This window comes from Oncorhynchus mykiss, chromosome 18, assembly GCF_013265735.2.
Source record: "Oncorhynchus mykiss isolate Arlee chromosome 18, USDA_OmykA_1.1, whole genome shotgun sequence".
Taxonomy (NCBI): Eukaryota; Metazoa; Chordata; class Actinopteri; order Salmoniformes; family Salmonidae; genus Oncorhynchus; species Oncorhynchus mykiss.
Window position 1 is genome coordinate 15,273,568 of NC_048582.1, and position 23,074 is coordinate 15,296,641.

Here is a 23,074-nt window from a genome sequence, read left to right on the forward strand (position 1 = left end):
GGTGCAAACACACAGGAGTGAATATCAGTGTCAGAGACAATAGCTCCCTGCTCTGTCTGGCTGGTGGAGCGTTTGGTTGGTGGTGAACTGAGGTCTCCATCTCCTCCTTCACTCTGGCTGGCTGCTCTTTTGTGCTCCCTGATGCCAGACGCCTCATCTGACCAACCGGTGGTCATGGCAGGCACAGCAGGTCTCTTTTCCGTCTTCCTCTGTCGCTTCTTCTTCGGTGGGAGGGTATCAGGGTCCTTGAAGGCTCTGATCCTCATGACCCATTTGGGCTTCTTGGGCTTTGGGGTCTCTGCATGACTGGCACTGTCGCCCAGCTGCTGCACAGCACTCTGGGATGGGCCTGGGCTCTGTGAGTCTGGACTAACAACCATCCTCGGGATCATTCTGTTGACAGTACCAGGTTGTTTTCTTACAGAAACAGGATGGACTCCCAGAGGACTTGAGCCTTTTTGGGTTTTGAAGGGCGGCGTAAGTTAGCAGTTTTAGCACTTTCAGAGGTTTGACTTTGGAGGATTTAGATGGAGCTGTGGCTGGGTGGTTTTCCCTGGAGACCAAAGACTTGAAATGTTGGAGACTTGAACTGTCACTATGGAGCCAGAGATTGAATGCTATCCATACCTGAAAGTGGGGAAATTGTGTTTTTACTTTACAAGCAGTTGAATTTGCATTAAAAAAAATGTCCAAGTCCCAGATCAGTTAATTTTAACAGTAAAATGTTCAATACAATTTTTTTTTAAATTAAGTAGCCTAAAATACACTCAGTTATCCAAATTATCCCTAGGCATTTAGATTTAATTCAACGTTTTGAACGAGGATGGAGGTTTGCCGATTTAAATCTATTCCAGCTTTCGTCCATAAGCAAACTAAACGTTTTAGTTCCAATTCTACGTTTGTTGGGGCGTTTATTACGAACGAAACCTCGTAATAAAGGAGCGCATGGAGGAGCACCATTTCCATAGTAGCGCGCAACTTATTTATTGTCATAAATAAACAATTGTTTTATACGAAAATATTCAATAAATGTAGGTCAGGCACAGGACTACTGTTACAGTATAGTTTATACAAAGGTATCTTTAGCGAAATTCAGACAATAAATGTTTAGGCAATAAAATGATTTATTTTATTGCCATTGATTTTTTTTATCATTTTTCCACACGTTTTGACTTTAAGGCCAACCGCTTCAACCGGCAAAGTTATAGGCCTAAATATTGTTTAAACCTCCGCAAAACCCGACTTTCATAAAATACATAAATGTTTTACCAAACTGTTGGCCAGTTAGCAGGGAGCGGTCTGTGTCCAAGTTCGTGTGATAGATGGATAAATTCTGTTGCCATGCGACTTTTGCCTGAAAATAAACACCAGATGCACTACCAGCATCACCGCAGGTGCATCCTAAATGGCGCGTTTTCTATCCAAAGCTGCTTCAAATAATCGGAACTGGCGTTCTTTTATCAATACGATACATTTGTAACCTCTTAGCAGAGTGTTAGGTGCACATAATTCAACATGAAAAAATATTTCCCAACACTGCACGTTGGTGTGAAGACTATAATTGGTAAACCAGACAGACAAACAGACAGACAGACACTGTATTGTTTATTAGCAATATGTATCCTCTTTGCACACATCACCATTTGGTCCATGCTCTGCTTGAGGCCTAGACCAGAGGATGATCTTTGCCCAAGTCAGAGGATGTACTCTCTAAATATATGACTCTGGTCCAAGTCCACGGCCCTATATAGTCTGTTTCCATGGTGACCAGACAGACAGACAGAGGAGCTGTAGATGGGGTTTATTCATCCCATACCAGCACACATGGTTCTCCTCCTAATGCTGTGACTCAGAGTTAGTCATGATGACAAGCTGTCAATGACGTATGAGGTTATAAATGACCAATTAATAATCTAATATGATGCAACCTAATGCAAAACAAAAACACAAGATTGTGAGATTAACAACATTTTAACAGAGTTAGAGAAGTAATTTACGTTGTTTTGGTTTTATTTTCTTGTGAGCTTCCAGTAGTTGTTAGTATGCATGTGAGCTACCAGTAGTTGTTAGTATGCATGTGAGCTACCAGTAGTTGTTAGTATGCATGTGAGCTACCAGTAGTTGTTAGTATGCATGTGAGCTACCAGTAGTTGTTAGTATGCATGTGAGCTACCAGTAGTTGTTAGTATGCATGTGAGCTACCAGTAGTTGTTAGTATGCATGTGAGCTACCAGTAGTTGTTAGTATGCATGTGAGCTACCAGTAGTTGTTAGTATGCATGTGAACTACCAGTAGTTGTTAGTGTGCATGTGAGCTACCAGTAGTTGTTAGTATGCATGTGCTCTCATGTTGCTGGGTGCCTAGCTTTGACTTATGAATCAGAACACATTTATCTACTGCCCTTGGCTCCCCTCTCTACTCTGACACACACACACACACACACACACGCACCCGCAGCTTGGTTTGCATGTGTGTGAGAGAGAGGTAGGGGCAGGGGCACATCGGCTGCCCCAAAAATGTGACCTATCCAGGATGCAGCTGTCACCTCAAGGCTGGGGGCACTTGCCCGTCACCTACCAGGAGACTCAACCACGGGGAGTGAGGGAAAGAGAGGGTTTGAGGGAGAGAGAGGGAGTGAGGGAGGGACAGGGAGCGAGGGAGAGAGAGGGAGTGAGGGAGGGACAGGGAGCGAGGGAGAGAGAGGGAGAGAGCGGGAACGAGGGAGAGACAGGGAGCAAGGGAGAGAGAGGGAGTGAGGGAATGAGGGAGAGACAGGGAGTGAGGGAGAGAGAGGGAACGAGGGAGAGACAGGGAGCGAGGGAGAGAGAGGGAGCAAGGGAGAGACAGGGAGTGAGGGAGAGAGAGGGTGCGAGGGAGTGACAGGGAGCGAGGGAGAGAGGGAGTGAGGGAGAGAGAGGGAACAAGGGAGAGACAGGGAGCAAGGGAGAGAGAGGGAATGAGGGAGAGAGAGGGAGCGAGGGAGAGAGAGGGAGCGAGGGAGAGACAGGGAGTGAGGGAGAGAGAGGGAGCGAGGGAGAGACAGGGAGCGAGGGAGAGACAGGGAGCGAGAGAGAGAGGGGGAGCTTAACTCCTGACAAGAATTAAAGAGTAGTGTGGGTGCACTAGAGCCACTCTCCTTGAGTCCAAGTAGAGCCAGTTTGGATAGTGGTGACATTGGAGCCTCCATAGGTCAGATCTCTCTCTCTCTCTCCACTCTTCGGTGGGGTGTAAGCAGAGCCCCAGACCCCCTTCAAAGGGCCGTAGCGATGGCGGCTAAGTCTAGATGATCCAGGTGGACTTACACCAGGGGCTCCAGTGGACAGGAGGGCAGGCAGAGAGAGGACACTTTCATTTGTTCCAGAGGAAATATTTGGCTTCCCAGATCTTGTTACCTTAACTGGACTTTGCGAGGATGTGAAAAAAATGGATTGCATATTTTTCTGGGAGGTGATGAGGTAAGTTCATTATCAGGGGTTCATAATTGGGTTAAAGGCATGTTGTCCCTTCACTGGCATGATATTTATTGAGGGATTTGGGGTAACTTTATGATGATAAGTTAATTGGTTACCTTCTGTGTTTTATTTGCGTCTATAAGTGGACTGCATCGTTGCAGCTGCATGTTCATTTCATTTGTGGCAGTAACTTACTGTATATCTATGTAACCACAGACTCCAGATCAAATTGGAATGCTGAGCGGTACCTCTGACCAACCAAGGAATAGAAGTACCAATGAATGATTTCATAAGGATTGTTCCATACACTCAGTAACTGCAACCCATATCTAAAAGGCTGTCACTTGTTGAACATGAAGTGTTCAGAACTATGAGCACCAACCCAAAGAAAATGGCAGAAGGCAGCACACACCTCAGTCCTGGTATCCCCTCCAAACGGGCCAAAGTTTCCCAGGACCAGGTAGTTCCGGACACAGGGGACCCAGGTCGAACCCCGCCGGTGTTCCTGCGCAAGCTCCGCAAGGCTGCAGTGGGGACAGGGTGTGATATCCGCTTGAGGGTGTCTGTGGGGGGTCAACCTGCCCCCTCTCTGTTTTGGTACCGTAACAATGATCTCCTGGCCCCGCCTGGGGAGAAGGATGTTGGGGGTCTGTGGATCAGGGATTGCAAGGCCAGTGACGCTGGTCTCTATACCTGCGTGGCCAGCAACTGCCTGGGGGAGGCTCAGAGCAGCGCCCTGCTTGCCGTTATGGACCTGGGAGAAGGTAACGTTGGGGAAACATTTGGACTACATTTTGATTAATCTGTGTTTGCTAAGTATTGAAACATGGGGACAACCCTCACAAAACATTGTGTAAGTCTACAAGGGAAGCAATGCAGGGGAACATCTGTTATCCGTCTACTTTTTAAAAGGTGCTCGGTAAGCAAAGGACCAATCTTTACAAAAGCCAACAGCAATGTACCCAACAGGTTTGCTGGTGGTATATTGATTTAATTACATCTCAAATAGCTATCCATTCCACTCTAGAAAACCCTTGCTCTTTCAAAAGTACTTCAACCCTGCTCCTTCAAAAATACTTCTACTGTAGAAGCCGTCAGCTAGCAACACTTGTCTTGAGAGGGATGAGGTTAAATTTGGCTCCTCAGTCTAAATTGAGACGTAGAGGTTTAGGGTGGGGCTGGTGTGACCCCCCCCCCCCCCCCCCCCCCCCCATGTCATCTGTCGCTGTGATCTTTTAGCAGTTGAACCCTTCACCTTCTGACCCTCTGGTTGGATGATTGTTGTTGTTTTGCAGTTTGGAGAAAGCTGAAGTGATATGGCGGCCATTTTGTCCAGGGTGTAACTGAGAGATGGAGAGAGAGAGAGATTACTCCATTTGAATGACTGTTAATAGATGTTTGTGTATTTATTTGTGTGTTTACAGTATCACATTTGGGCCTGCAGAGCTGTCCCTTTAATACATCTAGTAAAGGAATCAGACAAATGCTATGTGGCTCACCAGTCAGTAAAGACCATGTCATTAGTCTGGACCACATCCCATGAGAGAATGAACAGATGTAACTGGAGCTCCCCACGTAGTGTCCCACAACCCAATGCCATCCAACACGTTGTCTGTCTGTGTCCCAAATTGCACTCTACTCCCTATATAGTGGCAGTGGAGGCTGCTGAGAGACGACGGCTCATAATAATGGCTGGGCCAGAGTAAATTGTATTTGATACCATTCCACCTATTCCGCTCCAGCCATTACCACGAGCCCGTCTTCCCCAATTAAGGACATAGGAATCCATTTTGGGACACAGGACAGAATCTTACGGTGAGAACGCTATTAAAGGGAAGACGGTACGACGAAGGACACTTCTTGTACTTTGTGCGTGGTGAAGCCCGAAAGCATTGCCCTGATCCCCTTGTTTCATAAGATACTAGCTATAATTAGAATGCTTTGGAGGGCTCCTTTGCTGAGGGTGGGAGTTCTGACGGCATGAATTCACCGTAACCGTCTGAGAGAGATGGATCGGCCTTCTTGAAAGGCTAGACGAGGAACTCTAACTCACTCCCCTCTCATCTCATCTTCTTTATACTCCCCTTCAGCTCTCACTCCACCCCCCTCTATTAATCTATTTCCTTGCCCTTTTATCGGTTCTCATTCTTCCCACCTCTCTCTGTTGATCTACCTCTTCCTCTGCATTCTCTGCCCTTCCTTTCCACCATACTCCTCTCTCCCTTTCCTGGGGAAGTATTTGGCCTTCACCAGACAATCTCTGCTTATCACTTTCTGCCCCCATACCTTCTCTCCCTTTCACTCCACTCTTCTCCCACTCTCTCCTCAGCCCTCTCTCCTCTCCCCTCTCTCAGCCTCTCTCCTCTCCCCCTCTCTCCTCTCCCCTCTCTCCTCTCCCCTCTCCCCCTCTCTCCTCTCCCCCTCTCTCCTCTCCCCCTCTCTCCTCAGCCCTCTCTCCTCTCCCCTCTCCCCCTCTCCTCTCCCCCTCTTTCCTCAGCCCTCTCCCCCTCGCTTCTCAGCCTTCTCCCCCTCTCTCCTCAGCTGTCTCCCCCTCGCTCCTCAGCCCTCTCCCCCTCTCTCCTCAGCCATCACACCCTCTTGTTTTCTCCTCACCTCTCTCCCCTGTCCTGTTGACATCTTGGTCTTATTCTTGAGTCTCTGCCTAGAACCTTCTACCCCTCTCTTGTCATGTCTGTGTCTCTCTCTCCTCCTGGTGGGTCTCTGTGTCTCTCTCCCTCCTGGTGGGTCTATGTGTCTCTCTCTCTCTCTCTTCTGGTGGGTCTCTGTGTCTATCCTCCTGGTGAGTCTCTGTGTCTCTCTCCTCCTGGTGGGTCTATGTGTCTCTCTCCTCCTGGTGGGTCTCTATGTCTATCTCTCCTCCTGGTGTGTCTCTATGTCTATCTCTCCTCCTAGTGTGTCTCTATGTCTATCTCTCCTCCTGGTGGGTTTCTGTGTCTCTCTCCCTTCTGGTAGGTCTATGTGTCTCTCTCCACCTGGTGGGTCTATGTGTCTCTCTCCACCTGGTGGGTCTCTATGTCTATCTCTTCTCCTGGTGGGTCTCTATGTCTATCTCTCCTCCTAGTGTGTCTCTATGTCTGTCTCTCCTCCTGGTGGGTCTCTGTGTCTCTCTCCCTTCTGGTAGGTCTATGTGTCTCTCTCCACCTGGTGGGTCTATGTGTCTCTCTCCACCTGGTGGGTCTCTATGTCTATCTCTTCTCCTGGTGGGTCTCTATGTCTATCTCTCCTCCTAGTGTGTCTCTATGTCTATCTCTCCTCCTGGTGGGTTTCTGTGTCTCTCTCCCTTCTGGTAGGTCTCTGTGTCTATCTCTCCTCCTGGTGGGTCTCTGTGTCTCTCTCTCTCCTGGTGGGTCTCTATGTCTATCTCTCCTCCTGGTGGGTCTCTATGTCTATCTCTCCTCCTGGTGGGTATCTGTGTCTCTCTCCTCCTGGTGGGTCTCTGTGTCTATCCTCCTGGTGGGTCTTCGTGTCTCTCTCCCTCCTGGTGGGTCTCTGTGTCTCTCTCCCTTCTGGTGGGTCTCTGTGTCTCTCCCTCCTGGTAGGTCTCTGTGTCTCTCTCCTCCTGGTGGGTCTCTGTGTCTATCCTCCTGGTGGGCCTCTGTGTCTCTTTCCTCCTGGTGGGTCTCTATGTCTATCTCTCCCCCTGGTGGGTCTCTGTCTCTGTCCCTCCTGGTGATATTCAACCTGCATGTGATCATCTATTTCTCACCATGACCAATAAGCCTCTTCTCAGACACTCTATCTCCCCTTTCTCTGCCCTTCTTTTCACCCCTCCCTCCCTCCCTCCCTCCCTCCCCCCCCTCCCTCCCTCCCTCCCTCCCTCCCTCCCTCCCTCCCTCCCTCCCTCCCTCCCTCCCTCCCTCCCTCCCTCCCTCCCTCCCTCCCTCTCTCCCTCCCTCCCTCCCTCCCTCCCTCCCTCCCTCCTTCCCTCCCCCCTCCCTCCCTCCCTCCCTCCCTCCCTCCTTGCCCCCAGACCCCTGTGTGGTTCTCTCCCTCCTCCCTTCCCTCTATCCCCTCCTCTCTTATTTGTGGCATGGTATGTGCCAGGGGGTTCGTGTTCCAGAGATGTGTGGATGCCATCGGGCTCTCCTATTGCACCAGTACACATCACAAGTAATTATAGCAACACCACAGTGCCTCAGTGGGGCTGAGACTATGGACAGTCACACTCAATCACAGTCATTATGATGAAAGAGAGAGGGAGGGAGGGTTGAGGGAGTGGGAGATATAGATGTATAAAAGGATAGAGGAAGTGTGTGTGTTTTTTCTGGTAATAGATGCATGTAGAAAAGACTGGATGCATCACATGTAGGTCTTTTTTGAGGCTGGCCCTTTAAGAAGTCAAAAAGCACCATATGTCAGTACTGACCACAACAAGCTTGTGACTGTAATACTTTTTCACACATCATATTTGGCTTAGTAGTGTTCAGGCTTGAAAATCACTGCACCTGCTTAAGCACCGCCTTCTCCCCGTACTGATTGGTCCAAAAATCAACAACGAAAGCCCAAACCAGAAACTATTGTTGCCTGTAATCACATAATTAGACGTGAGCCTTGACAGATCCTCAACGTTTCATCTGTCCACGAGAATCTGTCAGTTTCATACGTCCATGATAGATGTTTAATGATGTAAACCACCGCAATGGTTACATCATGTTTCTCTGAGCGCTATCCAAGTAACTGGTATTTTAGCTGACATGGTATTTAGACTACATGAAACATCCATAAAGGTGTTATGACTGCCTTATATAAACCCCTTTCAAGTTACCAAACATGCATGCTCTTAGACTGGCCTCTCAAACCTCCGTCATTTTGTTATTCTGGGAAGGAAACCAGAATGCAACAGCACATGGATAGTCCCATGCTTGGGAGGACTTGAACTTGATTCTCCCACGCCTCTGGCCCATATTCCACAACTACTGTTTGTTATGCCAAATATCGTGACTTTCCACTCCAGTGTCTTTGTGGATCTAGGGAGTTTCAGTGCTATGCTATGACCCCGTGACAAGTTGACAGGGTGGATTCCCACCCTCAGAATATATTTCCTGTGCAGTTATAGACCCATGTCTTAGACTCACACTGTCGGTGGGTATATATGCACTCCAGAATTTGGTCTACGTGTCTAACATTTGATATCCTCAAGCAGGAGACCAATTCAGTGACGTCAGACATAGTGGTGAACAATCCCCTTCAGATTTAGAATACAATGTAGTCCACCACCACACTCTGTATACATGTGTTTTTAGCCTGTCAAAGTGATTCTGCTTTTGGTCCGTCATTCAAAAGTTCACCTCTACTTTTTATAGTTACTTAAAGATCGAATCTGCTTTAGGGGAAACAGAGACCATGTTCTCCCTCAGAGCCAGTGGAGGAAAAAGTTAAATTGTCATACTTGAGTAAAAGTAAAGATATCTTAATATTAATAGAATATGGCTCAAGTTAAAGTAAAAGTATACATCGTTTAAAATTCCTTATATTAAGCAAACCAGACAGCATGATTTTCTTGATTTTTAAATTTATGGATAGCCAGGGGCACACTCCAACACTCAGACATCATTTACAAACTAAGCTTTTGTGTTTAGTGAGTCCGTCAGATCAGAGGCAGTAGGGATAACCAGGGATGTTCTCTTGATAAGTGAGTGAATTGGACCATTTTCCTGTCCTGCTAAACATTCTAAATGACACGAGTACTTTAATGTGTCATGGAAAATGTATGGAATAAATAGTACATTATTTTCTTTAGGAATGTAGTGGAGTAAAAGTAAATATAGTAAAGTACAGATACCCTAAAAAACGACGTAGTACTTTAAAGTATTTTTACTTAAGTACTTTACCCCACAGCCCAGAGCCTTTGTTATGGTGATTGTTTTGATGACTGAACGGAGGCGGAGGCATGTTCGGCAGCATGGAAAAAACAACGACAGTACATATTCTGCTGTTCCATCGCAAGTGTGATGATGTCAGAGTTTGTTGTTTGCTGTTACTTGTATATTGTTGAAATATCTCAAGCAGATGTTAGCCTTGAAAACACGACCCTGGGCAACTCAGCGACTAGGGTCTGGTTTCAATGATGGACTGTTTTGGCAGAGAGGAACTACCTCACTGCCTACATCAATACTTTATCAGCTTGAATAAAATACAAAATAGTAGCTAGCAATACGGAGATCACCTTCAACCTTCACTAAAACCACTGCAACGGTTTTGCCTGCAAACTTTGGTTTTGAGTTGCGACGTTCTGGCATGTCTGGCTTGTGGTTTGAGTCCCCGGTTTTCTTTTTTTATCGACGAAGGCAGTGATGTACTTCCTCTACGCCAAAAGAGTCCATCATTGAAACCTAGTCACTGTGTTGCCTAAGGACGGGTTTTCAAGACTCAACAGACGTAGCAGTTTCACCATTACGTATTTCAGCTTTAAAGCAGCTTGTTGAAGTTATTCATGGCTGACAACGATATCTTTGCCATGTTCATTGGCTGTCAAAACAGACAGAAATGTAAACAACTCCCACTCAATAAGTTGTGTTCAAACCTTCTCTGTTCTTTAACGAGTTCAGATTCTGTTTCAGTGCATCACAGGATCACAGGAAGCCTTCTTCAGTCTGTCACTAGTAGGGGGTTTCTCAGTCCAAGCAGAGAGTCAGACAGGACAGTAAAGGTCGTTTCAGCCCTGTCTGTAATCTCCTTATTACAGGAGGGCAGGTCCACTGTAAGGGTACAGAGCAGGGGTAACAGGGGTGTACAATAGCCCACTCGAAATAGACCACCGGGCTTGGTGTTGTTGTGTTGGAGTAAGGGGGAACGGGGGAGAGAGAGAGAGAGAGGGCCTGAGCGAGGCAGAGGGAACCATCAGGTGCATTGAGGCAGCCATCTTAAGGAATATGTCCTCACCCTGGCCATGAAGTAGACAGGACATCTAGGAGTCTGGGAGGAGAAGCCATTTTAAGGATCTCATATTCACCCTTGCTTCGATGGGATTGGGATACACATTCCAACTAAGGAGAAGTGGCATTTTGAAAAGTCATGTCATTCTTACTTACTTAAGAACTGTCAAGTGTAGAGGAACGGGCTTAGATTGGGATTTGATGGGGAATTGAGAGTTCGACAAGAAGACGGACGTTTGATTAACGAGGATTACACATCTGAGAGGCCCAATGTTAAACGAATAAGAGAGTGAGAGAGATATCAACTGGAGCCATGCTAAAGAAGGAGTATCTGGAAGCTCGGAAGGCTTTGAGAAGTGTGAGCGACGGTGTGACCGGCCCCAGGAGAAAGAAACCCAAAGGTGAGTGTTAGAACTCTTTCTAACCAACCACACGGAAAAGGTGGGAAGTGTCTGGGCTCTTGAGTAGGTTCGTTCTTACTGTTCAGCTATCTATTATCTTATGACAATCTGATGTTGTTGTGCTTACTGGGACGAAGTCTGAAGTAAAAAAGGACGGGACCATGATGAGGTCACAACAGACACAGAAGACCTCATCAGACTCATATTGTCTACTGTTCATTCTCTTCCATTACCTCCTTATAGAATATTGAATGGTACAACGCCATTGACCTATTCTTCTAATTCTTGTTGGGGACCAGGATGTTTTAAACAGGTGTTGGCTGGCTGACAGGCCTCCAGTGCAAACCAATAATACTCATCTAATGAGCAGGCTATTCACAGCATCCCCCGATGATGATAACTAGACACGCACTGCCTCTGAGGATAGTCTCTTCTTCTAGGCTCTCAACTATTAACAGACTCTGAGAAAAATGTCTGGGCATTGCATCCATAAAATGACTGTACCAGCTACAGCAAATACTAGGGAGTACATTGTTTCAAATGATAATATTGCAGTACTTCAAAGACTCTGTGGGAGCAGTTGTAAATACATTATCTCCCACCAGTGAGTCCCCCCCCAGTTGTCTGTATGTCACATGGTAGATACAGTACCTCCTAATTTTAGTCCATACTGTAGGTATAGAGTATCTCATAGTATATCTCTGTCTCTCTCTGCCCCCTCTCTCTTTCTCTCCTTCTCTCAGTCTGTCTCTGCCCCCCTCTCTCTCCCCTCTTTGTCACCCCAGTCCACTATCCAGTCCTGTGACTAACACAGACCAGACCTAGAGAATGAGATAAACTAGCAAGAGGCATCTGTGTGATGTGAAATCCCATTACATTCCCAGAATGCATCACAGTGCATGGTCACGGACCACAATGTATCGCCATATTCAGTTATGTAAAGTACTTAAGTAAAAATACTTTAAAGTACTACTTAAGTCGTTTTTGGGGGTATCTGTACTTTACAATTTATTTTTTTGACAAGTTTTACTTTTACTTCACTACATTCCTAAAGAAAATATTAATAGTACCATAATAGTACCATAATACCATATTTTACTCCATACATTTCCCCTGACAACTAAAGTACTTCCCCTGACAACTAAAGTCATTTTGAATGCTTAGCAGGACAGGAACATTGTGAAATTCCAGCACTAATCAAGAGAACACGTGGTCATCCCTACTACCTCTGGTCTGGAGGACTCACTAAACACAACAGCATCTTCTGTTAATAAAGTCTGAGTGTCAGAGTGTGACCCTGGCTATCCGTCATTTAAAAAAACAAGAAAATGGCTTTGCTTAATATAAGGAATTTGAAATGATTTATACCTTTACTTCTACTTTTGACTCTTAAGTATATTTTAGCAATTACATTTACTTTTGATACTTTGATACTTAAATACTTTTAGACTTTTACTAAAGTGTTGTTTTACTGGGTGACTTTCACTTTTACTTGAGTAACTTTCTATTAAGGTATCTATACTTTAACTCAAGTATGACAATTGGGTACTTTTTCCACCACTGGCCATATTAAGGGAACTGACCTATTTTGTCAGGTGAGGAAAGATGATCCTAGATCTGTACCAAGGGGAAATTTCACCCCAGATCATGAGATGAGGTGCCTCCGTGTTTGGCCTGGCGTCCTGTTTATGTTCCTTCTCTCTAGTTAGGCGTCAGTCCCATGGTCTGAGGCCTGGAGGGGGCCAGGATTAGGTGATAGGATCAGGTTTCTGTGTGGTCGTCAGCAGTCAGTACAGACATGCCCACTGTGTCTGTCACCTGGGCCTGGACCTGTATCTCCACAGGGTCTGACTCTGAACTACGTTTACAACAAAGGAATGGCTTCTGTTCTATTAAAAGGCTATGACAGTGGTAGAATGTACAAACCCACTGGGCAAAAACTGGTTGAATCAACGTTGTTTCCACGTCATTTCAACCCTAAAATGAAACGTGATAATGTTGAATCAATGTGGAAAACTGATTGGATTTGCCTACAACCTAAATCCAATGACAGGGTGATATTTTTTGTTGATTTCATGTTGAATTCTTGTTAGCTGACAACTTAACCAAATGTAAATGGAAAGACGTTGAACTGACTGTGCCCGGTAGGAAGTTTCCTCTAACTAGACAGGGAAACCGGAAACGAACATGTAGACCCGGGGAAACCTCAGGGCAAGAGGAATGATCACCTTGTCTTCCCCAGCAAACGTCTAGATATGGGTTGTGACTAACAGGTTTTGGAGAAGGCTCTGGGTTCCTCTGTTGGGTATGACCGTGTCCTGTGGTTGGACCTGTGGTGCAAAGTGACTCGTATAAAAAAGCAACTCGATTAAGATGCGCCCACAGCGGGGTCTGTTTTCTACCTCACGGAGCTAATGCCAGATAAATGCCTCTGATAGAGTTGTGGGCCTGCAGAGAGTTCATCAGAGCTGCGCCACTGAAACCCCCCTCTGTCACAAAATCAATTGGCTTCCGTGAAGTCTGCTCTGTTTCTCATTGCTGTAAACTCATTCAAGTAGAGTAAATGGTATGCTGGCTACTGTATTGTATCAGCTAATTGATATCTGCATGGAAGTCATGTTGTTTTCATTCATTTTCATGTAACTGATGATGGGGAAGAAAGAGGGGGGAGGAAGCTTCTTTAGACTATAAAAGATACGCCCATTGTGTTACTATGGTGACTTACTGTGACATAGTAACTGAATCCCCCTTAGGTCATTTGTCTGACACCTGCTTCTTGGATTTTCATTGGACTGCTGTAATAGAAGGCAGTGTTATGATTGGTCCGGGGACATATTGATCCCGGTCAAGTGAATTGTGTCTATTGTGGTGTATCCTGTATCTCACAGAGACCCTTGGTATTGATTACTCACTGCCAGAGAAAATCCCTTCTTTCTGGACATGCATAGGGCGAGGGGATGGAGCAGGGATGAAGAGGGATGGAGGGAGACGAAGGGGGGTAGAGGGAGGGATGGGGAAAAGGGGAAGGAAGGAAGGAAGGAAGGAAGGAAGGAAGGAAGGAAGGAAGGAAGGAAGGAAGGAAGGAAGGAAGGAAGGAAGGAAGGAAGGAAGGAAGGAAGGAAGGAAGGAGAAGGCTTATAGCTATTGAGGCAGCTTTTGAGTGAAAAGGAACACTGTATTGGCTGTATTTTTGAATTAGAGTGCATTCACTTACTTAGAAACAGCCAAATGGGTAAAAAACAACATTATTACGATCAATAGATGCTTTAGCTATAAAAAAAGACTAATCTACGTCTGTAAATGGTTGGCTTTCTCTGATTTATGGGCATGTGGTAATATCCCCTGGGTATTGACACTATAAACAATAGCGTGTCTCACGTAACAACGATAAAAAAGTGGATTTCTCAGCATAGCAGTCAATCGCAGTGTCAAAGATTTGGCCTAAATCTGAAAAAACATGCCCATCTAGTGTCTGGAAGGTTTTTAAAATGAGATCTGGGTCCCCCTGTTATTATTTTTAGATGAATTTGATGGATATGGTGGACACAGAGAACAATACATTATGCTGTGTGTGTGTGTGTGTGTGTGTGTGTGTGTGTGTGTGTGTGTGTGTGTGTGTGTGTGTGTGTGTGTGTGTGTGTGTGTGTGTGTGTGTGTGTGTGTGTGTGTGTGTGTGTGTGTGTGTGCGTGCGTGCGTGTGCGCGCGCGCGCGAGAGAGAGAGAGAGACAGAGAGAGAGACAGAGAGAGAGAGCGCGCGCATGTGCATGCGTGTGTGACAGGCCTGTAATAAGAAGGGAGGATTTGTAGTGTCAGGTGATAGCAGTGGGAGGATGATGTGTTCTCTTCACCTTTCCTCGTTCCCTAATTCCTTTCACCACATCTGTTTGTTTCATGATCTGTTATTTCTAGTTGATGATTATTCCTGTGAGACCCGTAGAATGGGGAGGCGGTGTAGAAAAACATCATCATCTTTTCCCACATAATTTATTGATGGTTAAGACTCCATTTCCCTCACACACTCTGACCTGCTGACACACAAACTCAGGGCTTCCCAAACGCGGTCCCGGGGCCCCCTGGGTGCACATTTTGTTTTTTGCCCTGGCACTACACAGCTGATTCAAATAATCAAAGCTTGATGATGAGTTGGTTGTTTTAGTCAGCTGTGTAGTGCTAGGGCAATAATCAAAACGTGCACCCAGGGGGGCCCCAGGACAGAGTTTGGGAAACCCTACACTAACGTAGTGAGAGAGATACACTGTGTATAAAACACCACAAAGACAAACGCACAACCTACTGTTGATGTCAAATGTACAGTGAATGTATCCATGGTGTTGTTGTTCCTATTGATTTGTGTATCTGTCAGAGTATATGGCGTGCATAGCTTGTATGTTGCACCAGCTAGCCATCAAGCTAATCTATCTACGCCATTTGAAGTGTTGGGGACAGAGCTGAAGCAGAGTGAGAGAAATGGAGAGGGGCAATTCTGCTCTGTTCACTGGTGCAAATAACTGATTGCTATTTAGCGTGAAGTCAGATTTAGTAGAACGTCACAGACATGGACCATGAATGTATAATTGATGCCAAGGGGGTGGGGAGGCTGTTTTCTGAAGGCTGCATTCTTCCTCTCCTCTGTGAAGATACTGGAGCTGAAGAGAATCAAGCAGAGGAGGAGAGGAGAGGAGAGGAGAGAGGGATCCCGAAATAAGAGGCAGTTTGGATTAAGGATTTGGATTTTGGGGTGGGTGGGGTTGGAAGCGGGGCACACTTCAACTGTGGGTTTATGATGTCAACAGAACGGAGGGAACTCTGTCTGATTCTATTTCCCACTTTCTATTCTCCCTCCATCTCTATTGGTCTGTCTTTCTCTCTACCCTCTCCTCTCTCTCCTGCTCCCTCTGTGCCTCCCCTCTGCTCTCTCTTTGTCTGCTCTCTCTCGCTCTTTCTCATTCTTGGCGGCTATCTCTCCTCTCCTCTCATTCCTCCTGCTGCTGTTGCTGTGTCAGAGAGAGGAGACAGAGAGGATGCTTTAGAGGAGCAGGTAGTTTTCCTTCCTCCGGATCACACCTCTCCACTGTTGTCCTCACGGGTTGGGGTCTCAATCTGTTCCTCTCTGCCTGGCTGCTGTTGCTCCGAGGAGGGGCTTGGTTGAAGGAGGGAGGGATGGGCTGGAGGGGATGGAGACCGGCTCGGCTTGTGTCAGCGTTCGGCTGAACATTTTCTCCTCCGGCAGCAGTCAGAGTCTGCTACGTCAGAGTGATGCTGCTCACCTTGGCGGATGAACACTCTCACTCTCACACAAAGACACCTGGATATTGTGGGTTGTAATCCCCGAACGTTCCTCCTCTCATCCAGACCAGAGGATTATAAACACACACGCGTGTGAAGAGAGCTCAATCTCAATTATTGTGGTTGGCCCACACTCCATTTGGGTAGGATCCCAGCAGTGATGTTTTGCTGAGCAAGTGCCACAGGTAATCTGCAACCCAGAGTTGGGCATCGAGAGAGAGAGAAAGAGAGGGAGTAAGAGAGATACAGAGGCACTACTTCTAGACATGAAGAAAATCTGGTCCAAGAAGAGGTTCCAGGTGAGTCTCTACCTTTCAGACACAAAGTTGCTTTGTTACACTTAGTGCATGCTCTTTTCTAAGCCGTTTTCTCATGGAGAACTACAGAGCTATAATGGCTTTGTGATAGATTACTAGAACCAAGAGGAAAAGGACACATACTTTGTTGCCCACCCTTTAACCATTTTACCAGTAAACACAGATCATTGTTGCTATAGGTTAATAAATCCAGGTCTGTACAGTAGGTCTTATAGCTCTCTGTGTGGCATGTCCTCAGTGTCCTCTGGGTTCTAGTGGCCTCTGTGGCACAGAGGGTATGGCTTTCCAGTTCCACATGACATGGTAACAAAGAATGCCACCCTGGGGGTCAATGTCCCATTCTGTTGGCTGGTGGGAAGATGCCTTTGGGAGCTGGGTGGAAAATCAGCTTTCGGACAAATTTCACGGTCAAATAGTTTTTTCTCCATTTATATTATAAATGTTCCATTTGTAAGACATTGTATTCTAATGAGCATTTGTCTACCCTACAACATGTATCCTGGCAGAGAACGTCTGATATTTTGCATTTGACATTGGGTTTATCCCAAATGTGATCTGTGGAGAATAGAGAAGTGTGTCACTGGGCCACAGTGCAGACAACTGATATGTAGCACCAGATGACCAAGTAGAATTATGTGGTACAGTATGTACGACACAGTCTATATTCAGAAATAACCATATAAACCTTGTGAAATATCCTCTCCAAACTCTGGCATAAACAGTATAGAGCTTTGAGGAAACTATGGTGCCCAATGATTCCCTAGCCTTGCCAAGCCAGAAACCTTTACCGCGCAGAAATGCAGTTTGTGCCTGGTTCTGCCTACTACAGATGTAGCATCTAATTTGATCACTCGTTTGTTGCTGAGATGCAAACCTGTGTCACGTCCTGACCGTAGTTCCATTTTTATGTCTCTATTTTAGTTTGGTCAGGGTGTGAGTTGGGGTGGGAATTCTATGTTTTGTTCTGTGTGTTATATTTCTATGTGTTTGGCCTGGTATGGTTCCCAATCAGAGGCAGCTGTCAATTGTTGTCTCTGATTGAGAACCATACTTAGGCAGCCTGTTTTCCCACTTTTGTTTGTGGGTGGTTATTTTCTGTTTAGTGTGTGTTGCACCTGACGGAGCTGTTTCGGTTGTTCTCTTTTGTCACTTTGTATTTAGTGTTCAGTTCAGTTTATTAAAATGATTCACCTTCTTCATACGACGACCGTTACAACTTGTGGTCTATTCAAGTTTTAAAAAGGCTTCTTAAGTTTGCAATTTCCCCTTTCAAATGTCAGACTTAGCCCTTATGAAACATGTATCTACCCCTACAAAAATGTCCATTAATAATAACAATATTAACATTATAATTAATATTAATATTATAATCCACATAATAATCCACATTTCCTGTTGCTGCAGTATTATTTTCCTGCTGTAGCAAACTGGCTCAAATTAAAATCCTACATCTGTATGTGTTGATATGATTGCCCAGAGTTCCCCATAATCAGGAACAGGAGATTGACAATGGACGCTTCTAGTTGCTTCGGTTGTTTTTTGTCTCACTGTGGCCACCAGGCAACACTTCATCAACAGGCTCTAAATGGCAAATAGCAGTAGGCATGGTACTTAGAGAGCAGAGCAGCCTCATTGATCTAGCAGTTGAATCACTACTTTACTCTGACTTCAGGGTTTTCTGTGTCTCTGTACTGTAATGAGTCATTCCATTGAGCTCTTCAAGGTCCTGATCGATGGTTGGTCATAGGAGTCATAGGAGTCATCAAAGGTTATAGGAGTCATTGGAAGTGATGACTTATCAAGTTATCAGTGTGTAGGGTTTTAGATTAGGTTATAAGGATGTAGGATACAGGACATTATGGAGTTTGAGATATGAGCTTCTTCTCTTGTTTGGGCCTTTTCTTTTGGATTCTGACAAAAATGTTGTCCTCTGATTTCAGTAACTCATTTAGTTTCATGACTGTTGTACTGTTTGCTGGTTTGACTCATGCAACCCTCTATCTCTCTATTATTTCAGAGGACCGGACACTCCACCAAGACCTTTGGAAGGTTCACCCATGGTGTGTTTTCTGTATGACTTTTTACACAGTTATTACTTAGTAATTGCACAGTTAATAATAGTAAATACACAGTTAATGATAATTATTACACAGTTAAGAATGGTTTTACACAGTTAATAATGGTTATTACACAGTTAATAATGGTTATTACACAGTTAACAATGGTTTTACACAGTTAATGGTTATTACACAGTTATTACTTAGTAATTAAACAGTTAATACTAGTTATTACACCGTTAATAATGTTTTTTACACAGTTATTAATACATAGTTATTACACAGAAACTGAGTTTTACTGTGCGTATTTAGCTTGTTGTTGTATCTGAGAACCACTTAACGCTTTCTGTATTAAAAAATATCCTTGTTAAAAAAATGATTTAGTGCAGAGATTTCATGCATTTTTCATGTTTTAATTGCTGCTAGGAAAAAGACAGTGGGCTTTTTCATTATTTAGCTGTCAGAATGCCTCTCCTCCGCCCCCACAAGCAATTTTCTTGTTACCATATTGTTGCCTCTCTGCATAACATCACAGAATGAATCATTTCTGAGGGTCTTAGTTTAGCATTACATCTGGAATCTCAGTCAAACAGAAATGCTCACAGCTCCTTTTCCAAATCATATTTCCACCCAACTGTTAATCTAATCCACGGTGTGTATTGCAGCGAGACGTTTTAAACTACAGCCTCTCATATTGCTGAGTCGATATTCCTTGCACAGTGTGTGTCCAGCTATTTAGTCCCATCCCACTTGGTACAGATGGGTGAACCCAAATACACAAGGAAATTGACTGTTAAAACTGTATGACCACTGTTATTGTCTATTTCACATTTACTCCCTTTTCTGTCATTTAGCAGATACTGTTATCCAAAGCAACATGTCAGTGAAATGAGGCATAACCCATTTGCTTGCCTCTTCCTCAGCAAGCTCCAGCAGTAGGCTGTCTAAGCGTATGTGTCAGGGTTGGCAGTTGGGCTGGTGATTTTAGACTCTAATGGGTATGGAGCCGATTGGTCGTGTGGGTGAGAGAGATGGTGGTTTCTATAGTAACTGTGCCCTCCCGTCTGCCCTCTCTTCCTGCCGCTATGGAAGCGAAGTTTTCCGCTCCTGCCGAAAGCAAAGCTATGGTAAACCAGTCTTGTTTCTCTCTCTCTCTCTCTCTCTCTCTCTCTCTCTCTCTCTCTCTCTCTCTCTCTCTCTCTCTCTCTCTCTCTCTCTCTCTCTCTCTCTCTTCTTTGTTATTATTGATTTGCCATATCAATGTGCTAAGCCCCTAGGGGACTTTTTGTAGATTCTTGTTACGTCTACAAGCCAAGATACGGTTGTGAAAGAGGTCCTCCCATGTTTGCCTGGACTCATTTCCTCTTCCCTTTCTTTATTTATCATTTTCCATCTATTTGATTTCTCTGTCTCTTGAATATGTCTATTGCTCTATTCCAAACATTTGCACAGGGTTTTGCACCACACGCCATTTAGTTCTGACCATGTGACAGTTTCTTCTAGTGTTTCACCCATGAATGATGTCCTTTTAAGTCTCTTAATAAGTGGTTCATGTTTTTTCTTAACATGTTCCCTAGAAATGTCAGCTTTGTAACATCTCTATTGATCTCATCAAAGGTCGCTGAATTGACTTGCACAAGGCCTCCACATAAAGGGCCACAGCTACAGTACATATTGGGTGCTAATATCTATTAAAGAGATAGAGTGTAAGTCAAAAGTCTGGACACATCAACTCATTCCAGGGTTTTTCTTTATTTTTACTATTTTCTACATTGTAGAATATTTAATCTAAATATATGTCAGTTGTGTTGTGACAAGGTTGGGGGGTATACAGCCCTATTTGGTAAAAGACCAAGTCCATATTATGGCAAGAAAAACTCAAATAAGCAATAAACGACAGTCCATCATTACTTTAAGACATCGGAACATTTGAAGAACTTTGCAAGTTTATTAAAGTGCAGTCGCCTATACCATCAAGTGTTATGATGAAACTGGCTCTCATGAGGACCGCCACAGGAAAGGAAGACCCAGGGTTTCCTCTGCTGCAGAGGATAAGTTCATTACAGTTACCAGCCCCAGAAATGTCAGCACAAGTAAATGCTTCACAGAGTTCAAGTAACAGACACATCTCAACATCAACTGCTCAGAGGAGACTGTGTGAATCAGGACTTCATGGTCGTATTGCTGCAAAGAAACCAATACTAAAGGACACCAATAATAATAAGAGACTTGCTTGGGCCAAGAAACATGAGCAATGGACATTAGACCGGTCCAAAAGTTTTATTTTTGGTTCCAACCGCTGTGCCTTTGTGAAACGCAGAGTAGGTGACGACCTTCTAGACTGGAAGCCAGTCTAGAACGTCGTTTCTATAAAGGTATTTCAACCAGTCTAGTGGTGTATTTCTAGATGCCACATTTGGCTTCACATCACAGTGTCACGAGAATTTTCAATCCCAATGATAATAATTGACAATCAATAGCTTTGACCAATCCCCGAGGTTTGTAAGACCGTGGGTTTAATAATAAGTGGTCAAAGACTCAGCATATGCAAAAAGATAGTACAGTTTATTCAGAGGACGTTCTGAAGTCCATTATACAAAGACATCCATTTTATAGCTGCGCACATACTTCCACACAAACAGTAGGTATCCTACGCACATACATACACACAAACAGTAGGTGCGTTTTATAGTTCTCACCACTGTGTATCACACCCAGCCGACGGTTCCATTCCTCTGAGATTAGGGGAACATTGATAAGTACTCCCTGTCCTCATAAGTTTCTCAGAGTTCCTGCCAGGTCGGTTCAAACACAGTTTAATTGTTCTCTGTATTTTCTTAGGCACACACACATTTCTCTCCCTCTTATGTTGAATACTTTAATTATTCCTTATACATGCTACATCAACTATACTCCCTGATGGTTACGTTTCAGGGTAGAACTATTTAATCATTATCTTTAAACATATCAATTATTTTATCACACGGTTCAGTGACTCCCCCTTGTATTACCTCTGAAGGAGACCTGCCAAGGCTCAACTCTATTGCCCATTATCCTCTCTGTCGCTAAGTAAAAATGAAGTGTCATTTGTCACTGTGACTCAGACTCAGTTGTTGTTTTATTCCTCTCTCGGTTTCTTCTCACCGTCCTCTTCCTCATCTTCCTCCCCTCAGACTCTGAAACCACAGAGGATGAAGCCACGGAGCCCCAGGTCCCAATTGAAACCAAGGAAGGACCTGGCGGACGGCACCAGGACAAGGCTGGCCGTAGAGTGCCTGCAGGTAATTCACTTAATTCATTAACTTGAGCATGATCTGTGATTTAGAGGCCCGTCCTTAATCAAGTCTGTAAATCAGGTTTCCCGGGATTAGGACATAAGCATAATTCTTCTGGCACTAAGTAAATTAATGTGTTTGCATGGCTTTAACGTGACTGTCGGTTATGGCACTATGTGTATGTTGGCATAAGCCCTACTCGTTGAATGAAACGTATATATGATGTGACAGACTCCTTTAATCCTTCACTCCATGATGTAATGGTGTGACAATGTGACATTCTGACCTACATGCTGCCTCGGTTGGAGCCGCTGCATTCTCCGTCTGTCTGTCTGTCTGTCTGTCTGTCTGTCTGTCTGTCTGTCTGTCTGTCTGTCTGTCTGTCTGTGTCTGTCTGTCTGTCTGTCTGTCTGTCTGTCTGTCTGTCTGTCTGTCTGTCTGTCTGTCTGTCTGTCTGTCTGTCTGTCTGTGTGTCTGTGTGTCTGTGTGTCTGTGTGTGTGTGTGTGTGTGTGTGTGTGTGTGTGTGTGTGTGTGTGTGTGTGTGTGTGTGTGTGTGTGTGTGTGTGTGTCACTGCCACCCTACAGAGTTATGGTCTGGATAGAGAGCCCTGGCGTTCAGAAAACAGAGCATTTCCCCATCGTGAACATCACATCATGCCACCCAACTCTTTGTGTATGGAAAAAATATAGATGAAACAGGATTTGGTAGGGAACTGATGATGATTTGTTATGGGGGTATCACAGTGCTCATCGGTGCCACCAAAGCAGATGCTTCACAACAGGGGTCACCAGCCTGTCTTAATGTAGTCCATGAATATGGATACACTCCTCTAGCAGCACAAATCTATGTTCAATTCTGTCCTCCTTGCTCGGTTGTAAAGAGACTGTTTGCACTTTCGAAGGTTTCGTGTTGACAGACCGAGAGTGCAGTCGTTCCCGAAAGAGGAGAGAAGAAGAGAGAGAATGGCGCTATCAAATGAGAGTGGAGGAGGGATTCAGTGTTTGTTCTTTTCATACGAAGGAACCAACACAAAGACTTGGCTTTCACTCATCGCCCCACCTGCAGTGAGATGTTGAATACATTACCAAGTATCAACCAGATAACAACGCAAATTGCGTTTCCTCGAATAACTGTCCCTTAGCACAGCACAGAAATCATCTTCACTAATAATGTAGCTAATGCATGTCAATTATATTCCACCAGATCATTTAATTCCTTTCCCCCAAAAATAAAAATAAAAATCTTAATTGGTTCCAACAGAACCTTTTGTTAACCGATAATGCATACACGTAGGATGCTTGTGGTTAGTAAGGTGTTGTGTGAGGATAATGTCTTTCATCATCATTAGCTTCAGAATGAATCATGGAAAATGGAAGACCCATTTAAA

The 23,074-nt window shown here is 44.7% G+C and overlaps 1 protein-coding gene across 6 annotated transcripts in view; it reads left to right on the forward strand.

The window, feature by feature from the left end:
* The first annotated feature begins 3,005 nt into the window (after window positions 1-3,005).
* LOC110496998 (striated muscle preferentially expressed protein kinase) overlaps window positions 3,006-23,074 on the forward strand; it is a 55,815-nt gene continuing 35,746 nt past the window's right edge. For 2 of the 6 annotated variants that reach the window (XM_036951931.1, XM_036951932.1), the window contains exons 1-5: window positions 3,011-3,455; window positions 3,669-4,216; window positions 18,371-18,413; window positions 19,503-19,537; window positions 21,584-21,691. In XM_036951931.1, coding sequence (XP_036807826.1) covers window positions 3,823-4,216; window positions 18,371-18,413; window positions 19,503-19,537; window positions 21,584-21,691 — 580 coding nt within the window. In that variant the 5' untranslated portion in view covers window positions 3,011-3,455; window positions 3,669-3,822. Of the gene's footprint in view, window positions 3,456-3,668; window positions 4,217-14,981; window positions 16,336-18,370; window positions 18,414-19,502; window positions 19,538-21,583; window positions 21,692-23,074 lie in introns of those variants that run through there. The other 4 variants (XM_036951936.1, XM_036951934.1, XM_036951935.1 and 1 more) reach the window with 4 other exon arrangements.